Source organism: Hemicordylus capensis, chromosome 1, assembly GCF_027244095.1.
Source record: "Hemicordylus capensis ecotype Gifberg chromosome 1, rHemCap1.1.pri, whole genome shotgun sequence".
In the NCBI taxonomy this organism is placed as follows: Eukaryota; Metazoa; Chordata; class Lepidosauria; order Squamata; family Cordylidae; genus Hemicordylus; species Hemicordylus capensis.
Window position 1 is genome coordinate 22,581,367 of NC_069657.1, and position 23,802 is coordinate 22,605,168.

At 46.5% G+C, this 23,802-nt stretch overlaps 1 protein-coding gene across 4 annotated transcripts in view; it reads right to left on the bottom strand.

Annotated features, from left to right (window-relative positions):
* RCOR1 (REST corepressor 1) overlaps positions 1 to 23,802 on the bottom strand; it is a 187,665-nt gene that overhangs the window by 158,165 nt on the left and 5,698 nt on the right. Inside the window, exon 1 of one of the 4 annotated variants that reach the window (XM_053277335.1) lies at positions 10,626 to 10,734. The exons of the other annotated variants lie outside the window; for them this stretch is intronic. Coding sequence (XP_053133310.1) covers positions 10,626 to 10,665 — 40 coding nt within the window. The 5' untranslated portion in view covers positions 10,666 to 10,734. Of the gene's footprint in view, positions 1 to 10,625; positions 10,735 to 23,802 lie in introns of those variants that run through there. 4 annotated transcript variants of the gene reach the window in all.

Below are 23,802 nucleotides of genomic sequence, written 5' to 3' on the forward strand. Positions count from 1 at the left end.
GAAATGTTATAAAGGAGTACAGGACAGCCACAAGCAAAAAAGATGCTAACCAGTTATTTTTATTCAGAAAGATAGGATACACCAGCCCTATTCAGACATTATGTTGTACATATGTACAGATGTCTGTACCAGTGTTTCCTCCAAGGCAGGCACATGTGGGCACACAAGTTTTTTGTGGGGTTTTTTTAATGTCCTCTCAGTTAATTTTAGATCCCACTATGGTTGAATCAGGAAGGCCCCATTCTGAATGCACATGTGCACACACTGTCTTGAAAAAGCTGCCCAAAGCAAATCTCATTACTTGCACAGGGGAAAAGAATTAGAGGCAACACTGGTCTGTACCCATGAACATGTTTCTGTGTGAATGACTATGTGTGTGCTCATTTTAAAAGTGAACCTAGCTACAGGTCCCCTCAAATGTAGGCTACAGACAGGAAGTGTACTGTTGTACATGCATGGAATATATGAATAATGCGCACTAAGCATAACATAAATAACTGTGCATGCAGATTTGTACATGCATACAGTGTACAAAGATTGTACATGCACTGAACACAACACATGAATGCTCTGAATCCCAGAACCATATGCACATCCTTTTAACACTAATTCCCCTGGTAAGCCTAGAACAGTTACATCATCCAGCCATAACTAAATCAAATTCAATACCTAAACCTCGCTCTGAACCGCACTGCTGTGTGGATTCACCAAGGCACTGTGACATTTGAACGGACTGGAGAAGAGCCCTTGAAATGGTATCAGCAGTAGCCACGCAGTAACAGGCAGAAGGCCAGATGTGAACCCTGAGTCAATCTCCACAACTATTTGAGTTATCTAACCCACTTTTCCTTCTTCAAGTTAAACACACTGACCTAGTAGCCTGGTTCTGGAAAACCACTCTCAGCAAGTATTTGCGTAAGAAAAAAGTATGTTGTGCTGTGCAACAGGATTTTCTTGGGAGCAATCTGTTCAAGCACTGTAGTTCTTGAGAGCTGTAGGAATAGGTTCAGTGTTGCTGTGTGGTATGTATACTCAGGTTTGTTAGCAATAGCAATAGCAATAGCAATAGCACTTACATTTATATACCGCTTTATAGCCGGAGCTCTCTAAGCGGTTTACAATGATTTAGCATATTGCCCCCCAACATTCTGGGTACTCATTTTACCGACCTCGGAAGGATGGAAGGCTGAGTCAACCTTGAGCCCCTGGTCAGGATGGAACTTGTAACCTTCTGGTTACAGGGCGGCAGTTTTACCACTGCGCCACCAGGGGCTCTTAGCGAATCTGCTGTTCCTACTATTCACAAAAAATTGGCAAGAGAGAAGCTCACACTTATTCCTTTTCATCTCAGGTGCCCTCATATTTTGCTATCAACTCCCTACTTCTATAATATTTAGCATCTGGGGTGTGGGGGGGAAGTTGCCATGCCCCCCAAAATTCCAGGTTTCACCCGGATTTTAAGCATCACACCCAGATTGCTTAACCCACCCAGATTTCAGATTTCATTTTTTTTTAAAGCTAAGCTCTAGCCCATGTGGAAGTAGATTTATGGAGCAAAACCTGCAGTCACCATTCTGCTCAAAAAATAATTTTCAAGCCAATTTACATAATATGCAAATTAGGCACCCAGATTTGGAAAGCCAGAATATGGCAACCCTATGTGGGGGGAGAGAAAACATGAGAACCTTACCTCCCACTTCATGAGAAAAACACCACCACATCCCCTGATATTTCAAGACTACATAATACTTTCACTGAGCTAGGCGTGCCTAGCAACAAGTTGGAGTTATGAACTCACATCTTCCTACTTGCGTTCCCATGGCTACTGTCATCAGCAGCAAAGGTAGCAGCTACACACAATTGGCAAAAGGGTCCCAGGAGGCCCACATTTAACACAAGAGACAGAACATGCCAGAAGTACGACGAATTAACCGCCAGGTACGCTCTTCCATCAGGACTCGCCTCTCTTTTCTCCCCTGCTCTCACGTCAAGCTTCAAAGTACCTTCCCACAACTCCTTAGAGAATGCTTCCCCACAGGTAACATGATCAGACATTCCCAGCACCCACCAAAGTTTGCAAGCTTCGCAATAAGGTGGGAGAAGTATTCCAGTACTGCAGCACTGCTTCATGCCAGGGCTGCCCAACTTCAGCCCTCCTGCAGATGCTGGACTACAACTCCCATCACCCCCAGCCACAATAATCAAAGTCCACTATGGATATGTACGATGAGAGTTGTGGTGCAACACCACCTGGGGAACCAAAGTTGGGAACCACCTATTCAGAGGTCCACTGTCTCTGAATCTGGCAGTTCCTTTTAGATATCATGGTGAATAGCGGTGGATTAATTGTCCAGGGCTGGCTCTAGGTTTGAGGGGTCATCAGTGGAAGAGTGGCTTCTGTGAGCCCTCCTTCCTTCCTTCCTCCCTCCCTCCCTCTTGGGTGGGCAGCCGGTGCTCCAAGTGTGCCGCTGGGCCCAACCGTGGGCACCGTTCCTGTAGCTGCCCAGTGACAAAACCAGCAACAGGCCGCTATGCAAGAGCTGCCCGTGGCTGCCGTGGCCACAGATGACTCTTCCCGGGGCCTACTGCACACCCATGGAGAAGGAAGCCTGCTTGCCAACCCAGCCACCATCGCATGGCATTCTTCTCTCTTTACGGCCTGCTCTTCCACCTGTTCTTTAAGACTTGGGGTAGGAGAGGGAGGGAGGAAGGGAGGGAGGGAGAAGTAATGTGGCTGCTCCCTCAGTGAGCCCTTTCTCATGAGCAGTGAGAAAGGGCAAGAGGATTCGCGGGGAGGAAGCCCTAAAGAGCTTACCTCCCCGCAGACGGTGTCCTCTTTGGCAGGCAGAGAGCCAGACAACTACTGGCTGCTGCCGGTAGCTCAGAGGGCCAGGGACGAGTTGCCCCGCAGCTCCAACGATGCATCGCGAGAGTGTGTGGTGCATTATGGGAATCCCCCCTCCCTTCCCCCGAGATCTCCGCAGTCTGCCAGTCGTGGCTGCAAGCAGCCACAGCTGGCAGGCGATCACAGAGACAGAGTTAGGAGAGCGCTCACCGTTTCAGAGGGTGGCTGCCTAGACAGGTTTGCCTAGACAGGCGCCGCTAGGAGCGGGCCCGATCCTGGCAGTGCACAAGCACAGGCAAAACCAGGCTGGGCTTCCTTAACCGGGTGTCACCTGCGCGCGTGAAAAGAGAGAGTGAAGTGGGGGTGAAGAAGGGAGGAGAGTGCCAGACGACGCAATGCCACATGACTTAATGCCCCAAGTAAAGGGAACCTGGCCACTGGTCCCTCCATGGAGCGCTCTAGGGGCCCACATCAGCAGTGGTCCTTCCCAGGGCTCTGGGTCCCCAGCAGCTGTCCAACTGGGCCACCCTGTGATCCCAGCCCTGAATCTCACTGACCCCATTTCAAAGGGGTGGGCCAACTAGAGCCTTTGGAGTCAGGCAACATATAAATTAAATAAACAAACAGCGCCATCTCAGCCAGCGAGACCACCTCCTTCAGGCACGTCCCCAACTACTTGCCTGGTAGCCACTGTCAAGTGGAAATGATGTTCAGGCAACTGACGGGTGGCTTCCTCTTATTTAATTTTTTCAACTTTCTTTTGCTGTGCCTCTCTGCGCAGCATTGGATTCAGGTGAACTGAAAGTGCAGAGAGTGCTTTAGGGGGGCTGGCTGGTAGGGATGAGCACGAGCCTGTTAGGCGCTTCCTTTTTCAAGTGCCGAACCAGCCCCAATGCCAGAGTTCGAGCTGGCTCGACTGGCGAGGAGAGGTACCTTTAAGATGCAGCTAAGGAGCTCCTTACCTGCTCGCCTTGCAACTTTTTGCACAGTAATATTTTCTTGGATAAATTCCTTATTTGATGTTTCGGGGGGGGGGGGGGAATCCAGAATATTTTATAATTCCGAATGTTCCAGAGAATCCACATCACTGCCATCTACCACACAATTAGAAGTGAGGGTGTGCATGTCTGAACCAGCACACTATTTGGCTTTGCTTACTGGGTGGATGGAGGTGGGAGAAAATTTGAATCGCCAGCACTCATTTTAGAAACAGCCGTGTGGGGCTGCAACGCTGCTTCTGGCAGCCCCACACGGAGTCGGCACGCACACAGCCGGGGTGCAAGCACGCTGGCCATTTGCGTGGTCAGCACTGTGTTGCTGACAATATTGTTGCATGCAAATGGCTGGCACCATGTGCATGCCGACGGTGCGCGGGACTTCAGGAAGCAGTGCTGCAGCCCCATGTAGCCATTTCTAAAATGAGCGCGGGGGGGGCAGGACAGGGCAAGCAGGTAAGGAGCTTCTTACCTGCATCTTTATAAAGGTACCCCGCCTCGCAAAGAAGTGCACAAACAGGTCATGCACATCCCTACTGGTTGTGCCAGATGCTTTTATTTTAAAAGACTGACTAGAATGAAGCAGGAAATGACCCTGGGTCATTTCCTGCTTCCTTATAGTGTAAAAAAAAGTTGGCAACTGGCTGTGGTTGGCTGCTGGGAACACTATTCCTGCTTCTGATACTACAGAAGTGTTGCTGCCAACTGGGGGAAGCAGTGCACCACTGAATCCCCTCTCCTGCCCCCAAAGCAGGTGAGTAAGATGTGCTGTGGGTAAATATTGAGGGGTTCTCAAAGTAAAGTCCCCAGATGATGTTAGACTACAATTCCCATCATCCCAGGCCACAATGGATGATGGGAGCCATAGTCCTCAAACTTAGGTCCCCAGGTGTTGCTGGACTACAACTCCCATCATCCATTGTGGCCTGGGATTATGGGGGTTGTAGTACAACAACATCTGGGGACCCAGTTTTGAGAGCTCCTGACAAGACTAGCCCTTCCTGCATTGGGTGACTTGGCAGGTTCCCCACCATGGCTGCTTCACCATCTGTTTTAAGTTAAAAATTTGTAAGAAAGAGCAGTCAGCCCAATTTCCTATCCCACATTAATAAATATGGGAAAGATAATCAGAAGGGAGAGAAATGTTGCCTGCCAATGCTTTTTTGAAAATAGGAAAGAAAGAAAAAAGGTCTGCAAGACTGAACTTGTGTAATCCAGCTTCTTCCACTCTGGAAGTTAATGTCAAAATGAGGATTAGCTTCCCTCCTGTAGAGAGTTCCACCTTCGCCTGTTTTTTGCATCTCCGCTGGGATGAAATTCTGGTTTGCATGCTTTGCAGTTTGTCATGACTAATTATTTCAAGGGAAAAAGAGAGGAAAGCAGCCTGTCACTTGCATAATACTATACAGAAGTTTGGCTTACTGTATAACATCGATGCTGGGTATTATATCAGGAGCAGCCAAAAAGGCTCTCCAGCTGTTAGGAACACAGGAAGCTGCCTTATACTGAGTCAGGCCGCTGGTCCATCTAGCTCAGGGCGATCTACACCAGGCCTGCACAACATAAGGCTCAGGGGCCAAATCTGGCCCGTGTGGACTTTTTTGTTGGCCCCAGCTTTTTTTACTGGCCCAAAGTATTGTGGTGCCTGAGGTGAGATGCAAAATGCTGTTTTGCCTCACAGACCTGGTGGGGATCAGTCCCCTTTCAAAACTGACCTTTGCAAGCATTTGAAAGTGCATGGGAGACAGGGAAGAGGAAAGGTTGCTAGGAGCCTCCTCTTCCCTCCTCATGCTCTGGGTAACTAATTGCTTTCAATAATATTTTGAATAATTAATGTTAATGTAATTATTAATGTGCTGAAAATTTACCTCGACCCCTGCATTCCAAGTCTGGTTAGTTAACCCTGGTTAGTTCTGGCCCACCAGGGTATTTGACTTGTGTACCCCTGGTTTACACAGACTGGCAGTGGCTTCTCCAGGGTTGCAGGCAGGAGTGTCTCTCAGCCCTGTCTTGGAGATGCTGCCAGGGAGGGGACTTGGAACCTTCTGCATGCAAGCAGGCAGGCGCTCTTCCCAGAGTGGCCCCATCCTCTAAGGAGAATATTTTACAATGCTCAGATCCGCTCAAATGCAAACCAGTGCAGACCCTGCTGAGCAAGAGGGTAAATCCATGCTTGCTACCACAAGACCAGCTCTTGGACTAGAACTCCCATCATCCCCAGCCACAATGTATTGCAGCTGGGCATGATGGGGGCTGTAATCCAACAACAGCCGGAGAGCCACTCCTGCACTGTTTCAGTAGACAGGAAGCTGCTTCACCCAGAGTCAAATCTTTGGTCCAACTAGGTCAGTACGATCTACACTGACTGGCAGTGGTCTCCCAAGATTTCAGACAGGGGGTCTTTCCAAGCCCTGCTTGGAGGAGATGCCAGGGATTGAATCTGGGACCATCTGCATGCAAAGCATGTGCTCTAACACTGTGCTATCGCTCTCCCCTAAAGGTGTGGCACCTTGTTCCCCTGGTGCATGGGCATGTCTAGGAATTCAACCCAAGGACCCAAAGTGAGAATTATGCCTTTAGACCTGGACTACAGTTTTCATCATCCCCAACTATTGACCACTGTGGGCTAGGGATTATGGGACTTCTAGTCCAAAAACAAGTGGAGGGCCAAAATTGTGCAGCCCTGCTTTAGACGAACAAGACATCTTTCCAATGGACAACACCATTAAAACAAGAACTAGTAAGTTCTCGAAAGTAAGAACATAGCTGCCTACTTTCCTTTCACTATAATCTTAACTGATAGTTACATCTTCAAAAGTTATCCCACTTCCACCTCAAACACTCACGCTTCCACCACCTTGAATTGGGGTGGATGACATCATCACAAACTATGACATTGAGGTGTCCCTGTGTGTCCCTGAAACTACCAAATTTGGTTCAAATCAGTACAGGCACTGAAAGGTTGATGCGGGACATGGATGGACAGATAGATAGATGGATGGATGGACGGACACACATACACACAGCTAGCTAAGCTCATAAGCTTACTTTCCTTAAGGCTAAAAAACAAAGTAAACAAAAAGTTACAAGGTGGTACATCGCAGAAGTCAGGATCGTAAAAATGAAAAGAACTTCAAGCACAAAATGTATATTGCAAGATGAGGAGGAATCGTGCAAGTGTAGAGACAGTACATGAAAAGTGGGCACAGCTGTGCAGCACTCTCTAAATAAATGTTTGCAGAAATGAAACAGAGCACATAGGAACTTGCTATTTATCATATATAATTCTGTGCCTCCAAACAAAACGTAGCCTCGGTAATGCAAATTAGTGGTCTGCAGGCCATATCTGTACCCCAAAGCACCCTACCAAGTTTGTAATCAAAATGTAATTAAAGTGGGGAGGGGAATCCCTTATAAACTCTGCCTGTAAGGAAGACTATATTATATTCTCAACCACCTTGGCTAGCATTTGCAGGCAGGAAAGGTAGGTATAAATTTAAAAAATATGGAAAATCATCAATAAATCAGTGTCTGTGTTTATAAAGATCATCCTCTTCCATAAGGGTTTTATCATCTTCCGATTACCCATATCTACAATACCCAGTGGTATATTGATAGAAAAATGATCAACTCTAATAAGTATGTAGACAGGATACAATGGGCCAGTCTGAACTATATCAAACACACAATTAAAAACAGACCATGACCCCCCCCAACACACAGACACTCCCTCTCTCTAAGCAGATGAAACATACAACACACTAGTCAAAATGTATGCATACATGGAGTGATGAACATTGGGAGGTCCATGTTCTGGGTTTGAAACGGAATCTGTTAAGTAAAACCAAGGTTAATACATGCATTGCTTGTATATCAAGTTTTTTGCAATAAAATGTTAACCGAAAAAACAATTAAAAGCAGGCATGAACATCTTCAGCCCGCTCCAGCAGGCCCACCGTTCTTCGCTGCATATTAATAGGAGGATAATGTCCAATCCACCCTTTTAATAAAGCAGTAAAACAGAGTAGTATAAAAATAGTGTTAGAACTATGTGATTGGGGTGGTTCCAATTTTCTCCTGCCCGCACCCAATAAGCGAAGCCAAAAAGCGTGCTGGTTCGGACATGTGCAACTTCACTTTTAATCATGTGGCAGGTGACAGTGATGTGGGTTCTCTGCAACATTTTGAATTGGAACAGATTCTGGATTTCCCCCAGAAACATCAAATTAGGAATTTCTCTAAGAAAGCATTACTGTGCAAATGTTCCCAACAGACTAAACAGATAGTGGTCTGATTTGGCACTGTATTTGCATTTATTTCCATGGGAAAGTTTGGTCATGAAAAAATTTCCCATCTGACATGATTGGTTGGCAGTATCATGCAAACCTAATGTCTAACATCACCAGGAGAAGGGCTGAAGACCACCCAGATAAGCTGTGACTACATCAATAGAACCTTTTTGTTAGAAATTTTATCTGCTCACTCCAACTGCTTATCATCATCAATCAACACTGATGACACCACTAACATTTTAACACTGGGATTCTAGTCCTCAACAAAGTGATTATGGACACAGCAGCCTCCAGGAATACAAGTCACAGAACTGCAGACACCCTCCTCCCAACACCTCTTCTTTGGAAATCAAACGTCCAAAATCTTTCTTCCAGTCATTACAGTGATTTCAGTGTGACACCAGATAAGAACACCCCTGCTGGATCAGGCCCGAGGACGCCCACAGACAAGAGCTGAGGTCATGCCCTCTCTCCTGCTGTTGCTCCCCAACAACTGGGATTTAGAGGCATCTTGCCTCTAATACTGGAGATGGGTTATAGCCGTCGGACTAGTAGCCATTGATAAACTTCTCCTTCATGAATTTATCTAAGCCCTTCTTAAAGTCATCCAGGCTGGTGGCTGTCACCACGTTGCAGAGAATTCCATGAGACTGTTCTCACGTGCAGCCTAATCCAGGTTAGGGAAGCCCAGCATAGGTTAGGCTGTGCATGAAAACTGCTAGGGTCGGTCCTGATCCCAGCAGGGCAGCTCCGGCCAAGCCCGGCTTCTTAGCCCGGCTGTTAAGCCTGGGTAAATGATTCCAATGCACCGTTAACCCAGGCTCCGGGATAGTGTGTCTCCTTGGGCTACGTTGAGCCCAAGGAATCACAGAGATGGGTGCCTAGAGCACCCGTCTCTTGGGGTAATCCTCCAGTAAACCTTGCTCAGTGCATGGTACATTGTGGGATACCTGGAGACCGGCACATTTCTCCTGGCCTCCAGAGCTCCATGCTGCCTGGTGCAGGAGCGGATCATCTGGAAGTACGCTTCATGCTCCCAGCAATCTTCCATGGCTAATCTGGAGAGTAAAATCCATGCAGCCTTCCTGCCGCCCACCCACTCCCCCACCAGGTTGTGTGAATGGCCCCCATACATTAATTATGCACTGTGTGAAAAAGTACTTCCTTTTGTCAGTCCAAAGATGCTTGGCAATCAGTTTCATGAGATGACCCCTCATTCTAGTGTTATGGAAGGGTTAGGGTTTTATGAAGTCTGGTATAGCAACTGAACAATAAATACAATACACTTAAGGCATGAAGCTAGATAAGGGCCAACCATAAGCCTCACTATACTGTGTACCTTGATCAGACCCAAGGTTCCAGGGCTGATAATAGAGTCTCCATCCCAAGGATTTAAGTGTCTCACACTTGGGCCAAGTCACACAACTCACTGGGCTTAAACAAAAAAATCACAAGTTTGAAAGCAGCTCATGGCACAAGCTAGAAGTAGCATATTCTTCATGCTTAATAGCTTAACCACCTCCCTGAAATCTCTATATGCATAGCCAACTTCCACTAGCCAAGGCTTCAGTTATTCAGGCTCTCTAGAGGTGTGCAACACCCATGCAAAATGTTACCCTGCTTACAAAGCATCCTGACTTCTCTTTATTTCTAAAGATCCATCTGTTCCAGAAACCACTCAGAGAGCATAGATAATAGGCACAGTGCAGGTTCATCTAAGGAGCAAGGTGACACCAACATTATTTCTTTGGAGAGGATACAAAACCTTTTCCTGCCATTAAGACTGTGCTGCTATGGTTTTTAAGCCCTTTTTAATTCCAGTTGTTTGGTTTTGTGCTCTCTGTGTGTATGTGTGAAAGAGGGTTTTTTTATTATTTGTTACAAGTCATCTTGAGAACCAGAGATGTCAAAGACATTAAAGTAATATTGTTTACATTTTATTAATTATTATTATCATCATCATCATCATCTATGATCTCGTTGTTATACATTGAAACTGAAAGCCAGGAATTTGAGGACCAACAAAAGGAAGTACTTTTTCACACAGCACATCACTGATCTATAGAATTCTCTGCCATGGGATGTGGTGATGGCCACTAGCTTGGATGGCTTTTAAAGGGCCTTAGACAAATTCAGAGAGGGCAGGTCCATCAATGGCTACAAGTCTGGTGGCTACAGGCCACCTCCAGCCTCAGAGGCAAGATGCCTCTAAATACCAGTTACAGGGGAACAACAGCAGGAGAGAGGCCATACCCTCATCTCTTGCCTGTGGGCTTCTAAGAGGCATCTGGTGGGCTACTGTGGGAAACAGAATACTGGCCTAGATAGGCCTTAGGCCTGATCCAGCAGGGCTGTTCTTATGTTCTTACACAGTGTCTTGTTTAAGAGAGAATCTCAAAATGGCTCTGGAAATCGGTCCAAAATGCAATACTTATGGTTCGAGGTGGCCTTGAGTCATCCCCCAAGCCCCATTTCCCTTTCGAAAAAACTCACACATCCTGGTAATTGCTCCTAGCATGTTTTTCTGCAACATCAGAACGTCTGCCACTTCCTTCCTACAGCACAGTGTTCTTCATTGTAAGGCCCCAGCAACTCCAACTGCAGCTCCCCGACTGTTTATTGGGCTTGTGTGAAGCTTTGGCCAAAGCTGAGTACTCAGCACAGTCCCCCTAGCACCATGCAGAGGTGACCATTCCCACCGTGCAGTGCTGTGCCATGCCCAGCGCCACTGTGGCTCCTTTAAGGGAAACAGAACCCTCTTGAATCCCAGTGCCATCTTGGAAGGTGCACATGGAATGCTGGGAAGCGTAGTCCTTTCCCAGCAGCTTCCCAACAGAGCCCTTAAGAGAGAGGTCCATCTCTCTTAAACCACCCTCCTAGCATAGATAAAAAGCACAGTACTGTGCAGAGGTTAGAACAACAGAAAATGGTTTTCACACCAAAGATTTTTGCCGCAGTGGCCCCTGCCTGGAAAATTGTGACAATCACTGCTACAGTAGGGTCATCAAACCATACAGCAGTTTTATTTTTCCAGAAAGCTATGTGTTAGGTTTGTTAAGTGTCCACTGGCCTAGATCCCTGTAACAAAAAAATTGCCTCTGCATCTGCAAGCAGAGAATCTGGCACTTTCTCTTTCTACTTGTAGGTGCGAGCATGTGGGCTGGTACATATTGTGAGCTAGTAACTTGTTGATTTCTTTTGAAGGGAGAAGTAATAATAGCAGCAGCAGCCAATGTACCCTCAGATTAACCCAATGTACCTTTGGCTCCTCTGCACCTAATGGCACAGCGGAGAAGTGACTTGACTAGCAAGCCAGAGGTTGCCAGTTCGAATCCCCGCTGGTATGTTTCCATCAGGCAACAGCAATATAGGAAGATGCTGAAAGGCATCATCGCATGCTGTGCAGGAGATGGCAATGGTAAACTTCTCCTGTATTCTAACAAAGACAACCAGAGGGCTCTGTGGTTGCCAAGAGTTGACACCAATTCGACAACACACTTTACCTTTGGCTCAGATGCACCTCCTCACCACATGCCAAATGTTTAGTGCATGAACCACTAACCCCTTTTTGTGGCAGACCACCACACTACTGACGCATATACCCCATTACACAGGATGTTCTACAGGCAGTGGTGGTATGCACAGATTTTTAGAGCTGGAATGGACCTGGGAGATCTTCTTGTCCAACCCCCTGTTCATTGCAGGAAACTGCTACAGTATCCCTGAGAAATGGCTACCTAGCCTGTTGAAAACCTACAGCAAAGGAGACCCCCACCACTGAACGGACCAGACTGCCCCACTGTTCAGAAACAGTTCAGAAAACTCCTCCCAATGTCTAGCCTAAATCTGCTTCCTAATAATTTCAACCACTTGTTGGTGAATAATTGTGGTCCACTAAGATGCAAGCCTCAAATTTGTTCCCATAATCCACCACACGTACAGCTAGTCCAGAGTCACACCTTTTTCTCATATTGCTCACTCTGCCTGTTCTACTTTTCTCTCACCCTTTCCCCAAGGAGACTGAGGTAATAAACATGGTTCCCCTTCCATGTTTATTCTAATATTAACCCAGAGAAACAGGCTAGGCTGAGATTTAGTGGCTGGGCCACGGCTGAGCAGGGACGGAAACCTGGATCCCTGCAGTCTCAGTCAGACGTTCCAGCCACCACACCCTACTGCTAGGGATGTGCACGGATCCACAGTGGGGCGGTTCGAAGGTGACAGGGGTCTCCCTTTAAGAGAGGCAGGGAGGTACGCTGCCACCCCGATGGGCTTTGAAACAAGTGGACACCGGCGGGGAGAAAGCGCTGGGAGGGGTAAGTGCACCCTCCCCCTGCTCTTAAAGGGAGACTCCCGCCACCTTCAAACCTCCGGCAGAACCGCCGGCTCTTCGAACCGGTTCCGTGCACATCCCTACTTACTGCTGGGGTGCACAACGCTAATGCCCCCGTGGGCCAGAACCAGCCATGACTTGGTATGCAAGGGCCAGGATCAATTTTCAGTGCATTAATAATAATTAATTAAAATTAATTTAAAATATTAATGAAAGTGAGGTGGCAGAGAGTTGGAGTTGGGCTGGGCAAGGCCAGGGGAAAGACAGATGGTGTCAGTGGGCTCCAGACCAGGGACTGGTGACATTTGCTCTCAAGTGGCCAACGGCATTGAACCACTTCTGCTCGACAGCAGGACAGTCCAAGAACTCTTTCCGACTCCTGATGTTGCTACAGGATATTCCTTCCTGGGGGCCAGCAAAAGAGTCGTCAAGGGCCAGATTTGGCCCCCAGGCCCTATGCTGAGCAAGCCTACCTTACTGGCTCCATCCTGGCAGAGTCACAGGTGGATTTTTGGAGAGAATAAGTGGTCTTTTCACAGCAAGCATGAATTGTCCCTGTGCTGAGCAGAGTCCACCTTGGTTTGCATTTGGATGGGACACTACATGTTAGCCCTGTAAGATAGGGAACAGGACTGTAGCTCAGAGGAAGAGCATCAGAAGGTTCCAGGTTCAATCCCCGGCGTCTCCAGGCAGGACTGGGAAAGACTCCTGCCTGAAACCTTGGAGAGCTGCTGCCAGTCAGTGTACTGTAGACCACGGTTTCTCAACCGCTGGTCCCTGAACCGCTGCCGGTCCACCGAGGGTTGAGTGCCGGTCCGTGCCTCCTCCCACCTTCTACCCACCTCCACCCCCTGGCAGCGCTTTCTCTTCCTGCCAGGCTCTGTCCCTCCCCATCATTTTTGCCCGCCCGCCTCTTCTACCAGGGCCCGGCGTCGCTTTCCCAAGTGCGAGGTGTGCTTGCACAGTAACTGCACAGGCGTGCCTTGCAGTTGGGAAGCGACGCCGGGCCCGACAGCAGGCCAGGGCATCGCTCTTGGATCAGCTGCCGCTGCTAGGGGGTGGTTAGAATGCTCACACACACCCCACAGCCACCTCCTTGGCCATGCGGCGGCAGCAGACCCTGGTAGAGGAGGCAGGTGGGCAAAAATGGCGGGCGGGGAGGGAGTCCGGCGGGGAGAGAAAGCACTGCTGGGGAGGGAAAGCTGCCGGTGGACAGGGACCTCCAGAACTGCTGGAGAATGGGGATCCCCGGAACGGGGGACAGTCTGGGGCAGAAGGGGGGGAAGTGGCGGGGAGAGAAAGCTCTGGGAAGGAAAGTGAAGAAGCTTTGAGGAATTCTCATCAATTATTCTTGTAAAAAGGCAGAGGGAGAGAGAGAGACAGAGCGAAGAATACTTCAAATGAATACCTGACAATGCAAATGAGATTGATGTGAATGATTCAGTTTCTTGGATTAATCTAATTTTTTTCTTGACACTAGTGCTAGCCTCAGACCAGCACCAGTAGTGTGAAACCCACTTTCAGGGTAATACAAAGAGGAGGGGTGCTTGAAAAACTACTCTTGTAAGTCTTTGCATGCATGGTGTTGGCTTTCACATGTGGCACCTATGGCTGGAAGCCAGTGCGTGTGTAGAGGACACCATGCCAGAGAGGATCACAGCCTAAGAAATCCCATACTACCATTTTTAAAAGGCCCTTTCAGTAGGAGTAAAATCCCCTATTTAAATAACCATGCATTTTATTGCTATGTATTTTGTACAGATTTTATTGTATTTATTTTATTAGCATTTTTAATTCAATTTATTTTATTTTAATTTAAATTAATCTTGGCCTGCCAGAACTTCAGAAGTTAAATTTTGATTAAAATCATTTTAATTAATTTCACTTTGATTTAATTGATTGATATTAAGCGTTACTTTAATAATCAGCATATGTAGCAGTCCTTGAAACTCCACACGAAGAATTTAGTGGTCCTTGACTCCAAAAAGGTTGAGAAACACTGCTGTAGACAATACTAAGCTAGATGAACCAGTGGTCTGACTTGGTACAAGGCAGCTTCCTCTGTATTTCCCAAAACACACTGCAAGCAACCTATTCATGGCCAAGCCAAGGCACAGCACAACATACCACCTGAAGATGAGCAGAACTAAAAAACCAATTAACCTGAAAGGGCAACTCAGTTCCTAGAAGAGCCAAGCGTTTGGTCCTAATACCCAGCAATCTGGAACCCATCACTGGCTTTGGAAAAGTGGATACAAGAAGCTGTGTAGTGGTTAGAGTGCTGGACTAGGACTGGGGAGACCCGAGTTCAAATCTAGACATGTGCACGGACCGGTTCGGAGGCCATTCTAAAGGCCTCCAGACTGGTCCGGACACGGGGTGGTTTTGGTTCGGGTGGGTGGTTCTAAAAAGAATAGGGGGGGCTTTACTCACCCCTTCAAGAATTCTGAAGTATATATTCGAGTAAGCGGGCGGCATACCTCCCTGCCGCCCGCTTCACTCCCCCTCCTCCGGCGGCGCGCGTTTCTCCTTAAATTTCTGGCTTCAATTGCAATCGGGCGGCAGGGTAGCTCCCAGTCCCTGCCGCCCGGCTCTTCCATACCCCCGTGTCTCGGCTGGCGGCCGCCCCCTGCTTAGTCACAGGACCCCTGCCACCCCTTCCCTTCCAATACACAGGCGGCCGGCAGGAGAGCTCTCCTGCCGACCCCGTCCCCTTCCCCGGCTCGGCTGCAAATGGCTTCTAGGAAGCCTTTTGCGCGCCTGCGCAAAAGGCTTCCTAGAAGCCATTTGCAGCCGAGCCGGGGAAGCGAGCGGACGGCAGGGAGTTCTCCCGCCGCCCGCTCGCTGAAGTTAACTTCAGCGAGCGGGCGGCGGGAGAACTCCCTGCCGTCCGCTCGCTTCCCCGGCTCGGCTGCAAATGGCTTCTAGGAAGCCTTTTGCGCAGGCGCGCAAAAGGCTTCCTAGAAGCCATTTGCAGCCGAGCCGGGGAAGGGGACGGGGTCGGCAGGAGAGCTCTCCTGCCGGCCGCCTGTGTATTGGAAGGGAAGGGGTGGCAGGGGTCCTGTGACTAAGCAGGGGGCGGCCGCCAGCCGAGACACGGGGGTATGGAAGAGCCGGGCGGCAGGGACTGGGAGCTACCCTGCCGCCCGATTGCAATTGAAGCCAGAAATTTAAGGAGAAACGCGCGCCGCCGGAGGAGGGGGAGTGAAGCGGGCGGCAGGGAGGTATGCCGCCCGCTTACTCGAATATATACTTCAGAATTCTTGAAGGGGTGAGTAAAGCCCCCCCACACACTCTTTTGGAACCCCCCACCCAGTGCCGGACCGCAGCTCCGCGGTTCCGTGCACACCCCTATTCAAATCCCCATTCAGCCATGCTACTTGCTAGGTGACTCTGGGCCAGTCACTTCTCTCTCAGCCTAACCTACTTCACAGGGTTGTTGTGAGGAGAAACCGAAGTATGTAGTACACCGCGTTGGGCTCCTTGGAGGAAGAGCGGGATATAAAATGTAATAAATAAATAAAAATAAATAAATAAATACAAAAAAGGGTTTCTATTATGCGGTCCAGGGAGCTGCAAAACATTAAAATTTAGAACAAGTTGTTACCAAAAATGGTCTCCGTGACTTGGGAAAGTATGATATACTCCGTACTTGCTGAGAAACATGTTTAGCTGAGATTTTGTTTCCCAGACCAGCCTGGCAGAAGCCCATTGGTCTCCAAGGCAAGCCATGGGTTCAAATTCCATATCAAGGATCAGGCCACAAGCTAAGTGAGCATCCAGATGAGAAAGTTGTGGGCGGGAAAGTTGTGGGCGGGAAAGACAAACCTTGTCTGTCTGGCCCCGTCCCAAGATCCAGGACTGAACAACCAAAATTTCAGGAAAGTAACAAGTAGGTGAGAATAAGCAACCTGGCTCTCCAGCTGTGGTTGAACTACAACTCCCATCATCCCCAGCCACAAGTTGTAGTTCAACAACAGCTAGAGAGCCACAGTTGGATGCCCCTGAAGTAGAGCTTTCATTCTACAGGCATAGATTTCACTGAGATTTGTTTTTGGGTTTTTTAAAATTGCATTCCACTTCCTCATAAAAAAAAAGAAAGAAAGAAAGAAATCAGCAGCTAACAATAAACACAGCAGTCAAAACAGAAATAAACCCCCCAGCCCCTAACCCCAATCCTAGGATTATCAAAGTGTGTGAAAGAGGAAATGCACTCTTATTCTCCTGTGCCATGCCTCCTCGTCTTCACTTCCTGCTGAGAGTTCTTCTCCTTAAAGTGACAGGCACAGTTTTTACAGGTTCACCCTACCTCATAGAACGTTACAGACTTCACACACTGAATTTCAACCAACCAATACGTAGACAAAAAGTCAAGATTTTTGCAATTTTCTAGCAGTCATGGTTTCTTGGACTGCACACACAGCAAATCTCTTGAGCAAGGCTTGAGCTCTTGTTAAAATGTGGTGTAGAAATTAACCCCAACCAGTTTGTTGGATTTCAGCCCCAACAGAACAAAATGTTACAATGCTTCCAGAAGGTATTCAAGGCTCCAAATAGCCTCAGATGCAGCAGGAAATTACTGGGGGTGCTTCAGAAACCCTATTTTAAATAAAAAGATTTAAAATTTTTCACATTTGGCAATATATGAAAACTAAGTATCTCATATATAGATATATAAAAACACACACACGATAGAAAAAGTATTGCTTTTGAACTTTGGTGCTGGAGAAGACTTTTGAGGAAACCATGGACAGCCAGGGAAACAAACAAATGGATCCTAGAACAAATCAATCCAGAATTTTCACTCGAGGCACAAATGACCAGGCTCAAACTATCATACTTTGGACACATCATGTGAAGACCCAGCTCCCTTGAGAAGTCCATAATGATGGGGAAATTTGAAGGCAAGAGAAGAGGATGACCAGCAGCAAGGTGGATGGACTCGATTATGACAGCAATGAATGCACCACTGAGAGACCTTAAAGGCCAATCTGAAGATAGATCATCCTGGAGAGAATCTATCTATATGGTCACTAAGAGTCGACACTGACTTGATGGCATGCATACACACACACACACACAGAGAACATCTGAGCACTAGTGCACTCAGCTTTCCCACCCTCTCACTCAGCCTTCCCCACCTCAGCAGTGTTCCCTGTAAGATGGGTCCCCAGATGTGGTTGACTACAACTCCCAGAATCCCCAACTGCAATGGCCTTTGGCTGGGGATGATGAGAGTTGCAGTCAACAACATCTGGGAATCCCTCTTACAGGGAACACTGCACCCCAGAGACTTGGCAGGGCGGCAGAAGGCCACCTCACTGGCCTTTCCCTCCAGCTCTCTCTCTCCTCAGTGGCCAGGCGGCCTGGCTACTCTCCCAAACTGGGAATCGGCAGTCAGCAGGGCAACACATCACCACACACCATTGGCAGAGGACAGCAGGGAAAGGCGGAGGGCTACTTCAGCTAGGGAGGGTTGGTTGAGGGGCAAAGGTCTGCTGCCTGGCGCCTGGGAGGCCAGCAAAAAAACGAAGAAGAAGAAGAAGCAAGATAAAGCCTCAGCAAGAGGCTGGATCACAACCCGTAGGTGGGTGTGGGTTCACCATGCCAAAACTCAAAGGGGGTGCCACAGCTCCCCCTACTGGACCCACCCCTGCCTCTTCCAACAATGCTAAGTATTCAGTTCATCCAGAAGGTTGGACAAGGTTTCTTTCTCTATTATGTTTTTCATTCTCCTTCCTTCCCAAGGAGGTCAGTGCGACATACAGGCATTGTCTCCCTCCCTTTTATACTCACAACCACCCTGTGAGGTCATTAGGCTGAAAGATATACTGACTGGCATAAAATCAGGAAAGAAATAGTCAGATGGAAGTGGAAAGATGCTAGGTGAAGGGAGAAACGCAACTTCACGGGCGAGTACAAAAGCTACAACACATTTTTTCAGCCTGAAGGATAGTTACAGCCTTTTAAAGTGGCCATTCTCTTATATTTAGCGGGGGGGGGGGATAACTGTCCCTCTTCAATCCCAGCACAGCATAACTCCAGTGGTTGCTGCTGGTGTCTACCTTGCCTGTTATTTTGAACTATGAGCCCTCTTGGGACAGGGAACCATCTTGCTTATTTACCTGTGTAAACTGCTTTGAGAACTTGGTTGGAAAGTGATGTCTAACTGAGCAAAGGGGCACTTTTAAAAGTGACGATTCTCCTTATTTAGCAGGGGGAGAGCAACTGGCCCTATCCATCCCCAGTACAACATCCCTCCAGTGGCTGTTGCTAGTGTCTATCTTATGTTTCTTTTTTAGATTGGGAGCCCTTTGGGGACAGGGAGCCATTTTGTTTGTTTTATATCTATGCAAAACGCTTTGGGAACTTTTGTTGAAAAGCAATATACAGATATCTGTTGTATATAAATATTCATAGTAACAGTAATACTTGAAAATTATTCACATAGTCATGAGCCCACAAATTTACTACACTGTTGTATTCTATCTAGCAATCTTTTAACGTTTTGCTAATTAAAAGTTTGTCCCTGTAGGGACCAGGTAGAGAGTGTCAGGGGTGGAGTCAGAAAGGAAAGGGGAGGGGAAGGAAAGGAGGAGGGAAACGGGAGTTGTTTCTGAATAAAGGTTAGTTAAATACACATAAGACTGTGTTGTGTTTCCAAGGGAAACAACTATAAAACATCTACCTTCCTAGAGATAGAAAATAGGGAATAGCATTGTTGCACTTCCAGCTTTACCTGTGTGATTGCCCTCGCTTTACCCCTACCCCACAAACAATTTGGGTAAAAATGCAGTCATTTTTGCAAAGAGAAAAGAGTTCGGGTCAGGGCAACAATGAAAAAACTGTTGTACTCTGTCCTTGGAATAATCTTTTTTTAAATTTATTTACATTTATATCCTGCTCTTCCTCTAAGGAGCCTAGAGCAGTGCACTACATACTTTTAAGTTTCTCGTCACAACAACCCTGTGAAGTAGGTTAGGCTGAGAGAGAAGTGCCTGGCCCAGTGTCACCCAGGAAGCATCATGGCTGAATGGGGATTTGAACTCTAGTCTCCCCGGTCCTAGTCCATTCCTCTGACAACACTGATAGTTTTTACAGTAATTTTTGCATTTTTTTAAAAAACTTAAATCTTTTAAAGCACCGTTGCAGGTTTGGCTGCAGCAGGCCCTATGTTCAGGACAATAAAAGCATGATAACACGCCAATCGTACAATGCTAGCACCTGTTTTCCCATCTCTAGGGGTGCAGGCCCTCAGATGGTACCAACCACCCCAGATGGCCTATGTACTAACACAGTTAAATAGTTACCTGGAAAGTGAACATCACACGTGTACCAAAGTGTATTCTTAGGAACTATGCTACTCTGTTTGCAGCTGCATTTGATGAGTGATGTACACATTTTAGAATGATAACCAGAAAGCAAACAGGCAGAACTTGAGCTAAAACAGGGCTTCTCAAATCCTCACAGCCTCCTCCCCAAAACCTGCTAAAAAAGCATCCTCAAAAATCAAAGGCTTGCACAAGCAAGGATTGGTTCTTTGACAACTCCAACATTGATTATAAAGAACCCAGCCTTTTCTACCCTATAGGAAAAACAATACACTTATCAGTCAGCTCAATCCATGTAACAGCTCCTATAAAAGGAATACCTCACACAGACCTAACACCTCACACTGACCTATCTGCAAATAGCCATGTTGGCCAATCAGAAAAAAATCCAGAAGTCACAATTTTAGGAATACCTTTATTTTTCAACACCTCAAGAAAGAACATGAAAGCTTACTTAAGACTGTATTTTTTGTGATCCTAATACAGGACTTGACAAATCCCAGGCACCAGGGATCCATGGCACCTAGAATATTCAGAAGTAATTATTTAATTTTTATTTTTTTTTATCCTTGGCAGACTTGTTTCTGTTCTAAGAATGTTACCTGTAAAAAGAATAAAGAGAAGACCATTTACCCTCTCCCACCACGGTGTTTATCAGTTAAGTCCGGTAATTTTGTCAAGTGTCCAATTATGCCTAAATATTGGACTGGCTCCTAGATCCAAATAAAATTTATCAAGGCCTGTACTAATAAAAGAATTGCAGCTTTTGGATTTGACCTTACTTTATGGCAGAGTTTTGTTTTTTTAAATTAACCACTCAGCTGCCAAGTGTCAAGGTTTCTCTATTTTCATTTAGAATAATTAGTCAAATGTTGAATTCAGCCCATTACAACATCTAGAATTTTTTATTAATGCAAACCAGTCTATCATTACGTACAAATCAGCTATCTTTGTGCACCATTCTCCTGGTTTGGCCCAGACTTTCAAGTTCAGTTAGGAAAAAATCCTACATCAGTTCTGTATCCTATGTCCATTCTGTTTCCGTCACCCCATCAAAAACACAAGAAAATTCACCAGAATAACTGTTTTCACCTTGTAGACATCTGGGCTCTGACTACTTAGAAATGCAACAGGCCTGCTTGAATTTCTTGGGCTTTTAACTCCTACTGTTAGAACTTATCTCTAAGCTTGTTCACACAGCTACTGACAGCTCGCGCAGGAGACCCAGGTGTCCTCGAGATTGGTGGCTGTGTGCTTGTATACATTAAGATAGGAGGCGAGGAGAATGATCATGTGCAAGATGGCAGCTGGTTAGGATGAGCACAGCCTACCTGGATTACATCCCCAGAATTTTACTGAGAAAAAGCCGTCCTACCCAGCTGCCACCTCACACACGATCATTCTCCTCACCTCCTACCTTAATGTTTACAAGCACACCACCACCAATTTGGAGCACACCCAGCTCTCCTACCTAAGCTGGGCACTCCTACCTTGCCAGTGATTGTGTGAAAGTGCCTGCTCTTCTTTTACTTCTGTGTACAAGTGGCCCTCGTCACCCACAGTCCTGACACCCATAATTTTGCATACCACAGTCAGACAACGGAGACCAGATCTCTGTATGCATGCTTTAGAAATTGTAGGAATTCACCTATACTCTGAGCTAATTTCTGGCCATCATTTTGCTAAACAGAGCCATTTTGTGACTCTTTAAGCAAAAAAACAAAAAACACCCCACAATTTTTTGTGGAAAATTGGCTGAATGGGGTTTTTTGCAGGGCATTGCTGTACAATTAGAGACCTGGAGAATATGGCATGGTATGTTATTTCTCTAATTTTTGCCTTTTTAATTGGTAGTATTTTTGCCCTCCAGGAACCTAACCCCCTAATTGCCATTGACTTTAGGTCCCGTTATCCATGGTTCCGTTTTCTGCTGAAATTGGTGGGAATGGAACCCCTGCAGATAACAAGGGCCACCTACACTTATCTACACTTAGTATCTACACTTTCCAACTTAGGATACCAATTTCTGCGTCTGTTGAAGTGGATGCTAAATCAGGATGGTTCACACCACAACAAAATTAGGTGCCAGTAGCCCCTCTGTTTTTGCTACAATAGCCTGACCCAGTTACCTCTGTGAAAAACACCACATTTGTTTGGTTTTAGGGTGAAGTTATACAATGACTGAGGATACCTGTATGCTACCAGAAGGAAGAACCCAACTATACCTCATCAATGACTCGGTGATGAAGAGTTTATCTAAATCAAGGGTGAGGAACCACAATGGCTGGGGACGATGGGAGTTGTAGTTCAAAAACAGCTGGAGGGCCAAGGTTCCCCACCCCTGATCTAAATGCACTTTCCTGTGGCAAGAGGTTTAACTATGCTCTGGAAAATAGATAATTTGGAAGAACTCTTAGCCAACAGAATGATGGTACGATCCCCATTTGGGGTGAAGTTGCATGGCCACCATAAGCTGCTTTATATTTCTATAAACCCTCAGCTGCCATTTCTGCTTCTTCGTGCTAGGCCTCGACACGTTTTCTTTGGATCTAGGAGCCAACCAAAAATTAAGGAGCCAGGCAGTGGATACCTGAAAAAATTACTGCACTTAGTAACAAGCATTGTGGAAGGGTTAGGGTAAATGGCCTTTTCTTTATCCCCTTTACAAATAGCTTCCTTAGAACAGAAAAAGGACAGACGGCATGATTTTTTTAAAAATAACTCTATCTCTGAATATCTTAGTCTAGGTACCATAGTTAAATTTCTAGGCCCCACGGCACCTGGGATTTGTCCAGCCCTGTCCTAGACACCAGCATCATGTTTGTAGACACCTGGGAGGCATTTTTTCCAACCCCATTTCCTTACTGCTTCAGGGAGAGGTTTAAAAATATTTTAAGAAGAAAAGGGAAGGGGGGGGGATAGAGATTGCAGACATTTAAGAACTATTTGACAAGAATACTTCTGGGAAAGATTCATCTGACATTAATGACACCTGTGTAAGTTTAGCAATGGCTCAGTGTCAAGCTCTACCAAGTAATCTGACAGTTCCTTATCCCAATTAGTATAGCCCTCCCTAATTAAGAGTTAAAGTTTCAATTTTTTTTTAACGCAGTAATGGCGCAGCAAAGAAGTAACTTGCCTAGGGAGCGAGAGGCTGCTGGTTCAAATTCCTGCTGGTATGTTTCCCAGACTATGGGGTTAATGTTCTGGGAAATACCTATATCCGGCAGCAGCAATATAGGAAGATGCTGAAAGGCATCATGTCATACTGCACGGGAGATGGCAATAGTAAATCCCTCCTGTATTCTACCACAGAAAACCACATGGCTCTGTGGTCGCCAGGAGTCAACACTGACTCAACAGCACAACTTTACTTTAAAGTAGTTTGAACTGAAAGAAGCACAGGGGATAACATCCACATGTGAAGTGTGTCTTTGGTTCACTTTTTGCAGCAGCATCCCAGGCCGACTGCAAACCCTTTTTTAACAGCAGGGTTTGTTCTAAAATCGGAGACCACAGTGCAAACTACTACACTTTGGGAACTGCAAAGAGAAAGTATGCAGTCTCTTGCATATGTGCAAAAAGGTTGGAGTTCACTGGATCATGGCCCAATTAATAACTCATCTCCATCAAAGTCAGCAGGAATATACTGCCATTAACTTCAGCATCACGTTTACAATCAATCAGAGAACTAAAAATCAGAATTTGTAACAAGATACTCCATCTCAACCCAACTATAATTATTCCTGGTCTATCTGTAACCACAATTTGAAGTGCTGATTCTTAGCCTTTAAATCCCTAGACACCTTGGGTACATGAAGGATCACCTTCTGCTGCATACAGTTTCCCCAAGTATGAAAACAATGTTCAGAAGCCCTTCTCTAGGTCCCAAAGCCTTTAAAGATAAGAAGGGTTATGATCAGAAACAGGATCTTCCTTATGGTGGCACCCTAGTTCTAGAATGCTCTCCCCAGGAAGAATAGCTGGGCACTGAATCTAGTATCTT